At 52.2% G+C, this 3,237-nt stretch overlaps 1 protein-coding gene across 1 annotated transcript; it reads left to right on the top strand.

Annotated features, from left to right (window-relative positions):
- The first annotated feature begins 6 nt into the window (after positions 1 to 6).
- Positions 7 to 1,788, top strand: LOC102765355 (coagulation factor X-like). Its single transcript, XM_006774629.2, has 2 exons — positions 7 to 74; positions 1,132 to 1,788. The coding sequence occupies exon 2, from the start codon at positions 1,167 to 1,169 to the stop codon at positions 1,704 to 1,706; it is 540 nt and encodes a 179-aa protein (XP_006774692.2). The 5' UTR covers positions 7 to 74; positions 1,132 to 1,166; the 3' UTR covers positions 1,707 to 1,788.
- The last annotated feature ends 1,449 nt before the right edge of the window (positions 1,789 to 3,237 follow it).

Below are 3,237 nucleotides of genomic sequence, written 5' to 3'. Positions count from 1 at the left end.
CATCCTGAATGAGTTCTACATCCTCACTGCTGCCCACTGTCTTGACCAAGCTAAGCTATTCAAGGTGAGGGTAGGTAAGTGGCACCACACTCCTCACCCCTGCAGGTCCCACTGTCATGGCCTAATTTTCAGAGACAATTAGAACTGATCAAATTTGTTGGAAACACTAGATAAAATTACTGGAATCCAGGCTGCGGGGGGGCAGTTTCACAGATGAGGAAGAGAAGGGACAAAAGGAGGAGGAGGGGGGAGAGGGGGAGGAGAGCATTAAGGAGGTGGGGGAAGAGAGGGAGAGGAGGAGGAGGGGATGGGGTGGGAGAGGAGAGCTATAAGGAGGAGGGGGAAGAGAACTAGGGAGGAGAGAAGGAGGAGGGGAACGTTGAGAGGGAGGGGAGGAGAGGAGAGTATAGAAGAGGGGAAGAAAAGGAAGGAGAAGGAGGAAGAAGAGAGAAAGAAGGATGAGAAAAAGAAGGGAGAAGAGGAGGAGGAAGACAAGAAGGCGGAGGAGGGTGAAAATGAGGAGAAGAGTGGAGGTAGGAGGAAAATGGGCAGGTCTAGTCAGTCTTTCTAAGCTGACAGGTCTCTATGGTCCAATCCAGCCCAGTTCTCCTCCCTCATGGTCCTCACTGAGGCTCTTGGTGTCCATGCCCCAAGTGCTGGGTATCCTCTCAGCGACCTTTCCTCTGGGGAGGCATCCAGAGCCCCTTCGATGATCTGCGAACCGAGTCCCTCTGCGCCTTATATTTTTGTCTGTGGGATTATTTTGTAATGTCTGTCCTTTCCTGCCAGACTCTAGAGCTGCCCGATGAAAGACACAAGTGTGAGCCACATGAATTTTAATGTGCTAGTTACATTAACTTTTCCACTATACATTTTAAAACTTTGCAGGTGAAATTAATTTTAGTAATATATCATATTTAACTCAACACATCCAGAATGTCTACTAAAAATAGTGAAATTGAAGGTCATTTTAATTCGCCTCTTTATGATTTCTTATATTTTTCAAATTTCCTAGTGACTATATACCCTTTTTTTTAAGTAGAAAAAACAACAATAGCTCCTTTAAAAAGTAACCCACCAAGAACACGTGGCCCAGTGGGCTAACACGGCCGTGCTGTCACCATTTTCCAGGCGATCGAAACACGGAGAAGGAGGACGGCAACGAGATGGTGCACGAGGTGGAGGTGATTGTAAAACACAAAGGGTTTGACAATAAGACCTATAACTGTGACATCGCTGTCCTCAAGCTGAAGACGCCCATCAAATTCCGCATGAACGTGGCCCCTGCTTGCCTGCCGGAGAAGGACTGGGCCGAGTCCACCCTCATGACACAGAAATCAGGCATCGTGAGCGGCTTTGGGCGCATCCACGAGATGGGCCGCACGTCCGTCACGCTCAAGATGCTGGAGGTGCCCTACGTGGACAGGAACACATGCAAGCTGTCCACCCCCTTCAGCATCACCCCAAACATGTTCTGCGCCGGCTATGACTCAAAGCTGGAGGATGCCTGTCAGGGAGACAGCGGGGGTCCCCATGTCACTCGCTTCAAGGACACCTACTTTATCACGGGCATCATCAGCTGGGGAGAAGGATGTGCACGGAAAGGAAAGTTCGGAATCTACACCAAAGTCACCAACTTCCTCAAGTGGATCGAGAAGTCCATGAAAAAAACCAAGACCACTGCCGCTCCCCTGTCATTAGATTAATGCCCTCCCCCCACCCCCAACACCCCTGGCAGCCATTGGTGTCTCATTGTGTGTTAACACGTGCCAGTCTGAACAGGCTGAATCCTGGAGTAAGTTTCCTCTCTATGGTGATTGTTTCGGTTCCATAACCTGACCTTGGCCTTGCTCAAGTGAAGTGGGAAATGAAATTGTCATTTGGAACACTGGTTCCTGCCTTTCCCTTGCCTGGTTGGAAGCTTCCTCCAGGAAATGTTATGCTTTACAGAATAAGGGTTCACAGTCCCCCGATGACTCTCTGCTCAAAACCGTGGGGGGCCCTTTCCATTCATAGCACATTTTTCTGTTTCTGATTGTCCTAAACTGCCCTCTGGGCAGGCCACACTCAGGACCCTTGAGAATAAATGACCAAGGTTCTGGGAGCAGAGACAAGGCGCAGCAAGGGTGGCCGCACCCCGGTGTTGGGGTGGGTTCTCCCCCAGTCCAGCATAGCCTCCCAGGCCTGTGGTTGACCTGGGACAGGGACAAGGGTGGGAGTGTGTCCCCAGGGGCTTCCTGTCAAAGGCAGACTCCCTGGGAAAGGGAGGCCCAGAGAGCTGCTCATTGGTGGGGCATTTTAACATTGACTTAACCACTGGCTCTTCTTTCTGGCTTCATGCTAGAATCACCTGGGGTACTTGTATTTTGTTTTTGTGTGTGTGTTTTTAATCCTCACCTGAGGATGTTTGTTTTTATTGATTTTTAGAGAGAGACAAAGGTGCACCTGGGGCCCTTTAAAAATGTGCCCATGCCTGGCCCACCTTGCCCTAACCTGGGGTGCACCCGTTACCTAGCAAACAACTCCCTCCCCAGCCTGGCTGCCAAGGTGCAGCTGCTTCTGCTGACCAGAGGTGATTCGCGCTTCCCTGACACCGGGCACTTGTTGCAAAGAGACTAGCCCTGATGAGAGCCAAGAAATGAGACTCTGAGACTCCGTATTCCCTGGAGACAGTGCCTTCCAGACTTCCTTGGCCCCGAATGAGGGGAGTGGAGAGTGGGAGCCTCAGGGAGGGGCTGGATGGTGAAGCGGCTGCTGATCCTGACACTCAGGCACCATGCTACCCTCCGTGCTCTCCAGGGGGGCCTGTACTGAGCTGCGCAGAAGTGAGAAATGAGCTACACTGTGGGGTCTCTGACTCAGGATTCTGTCTCCCTGCCCCCAAGCCTGGCCCCAGGAGAGTGTGTGAGGTCAAATTGTCAAGAGAAGCCTTGTGCCTCATGGCTGAGCTGAGGGGCTGAGAGGAAGACCGAGGAGCCATCTTGGCACAGCCCTCTTGACCTTGAGGCAACTTGTCCTGTGGTCGGTCAACAGATCACTCAGGGTTCCAGCAGAGCAGTCCCCACCAGGCACACCAGGCAGGGGCTATCCTCCCAGAAGTCTGTGTCGGAGCCTGTGCACAAAGAACCCTGTGCTGCAAAGGGTCACAAGACAAGCTCTGCCTCCCAGAGCCCCTGAATTTGGGGAGGAAGGTACAAGCCCGGCATGCAGGTGCAGGAGGCCCTGTGTGGGGCCACA

The sequence above is a fragment of the Myotis davidii genome, unplaced genomic scaffold (genome assembly GCF_000327345.1).
Source record: "Myotis davidii unplaced genomic scaffold, ASM32734v1 scaffold11788, whole genome shotgun sequence".
Taxonomy (NCBI): Eukaryota; Metazoa; Chordata; class Mammalia; order Chiroptera; family Vespertilionidae; genus Myotis; species Myotis davidii.
This window is presented reverse-complemented; position numbering and strand designations above follow the sequence as displayed.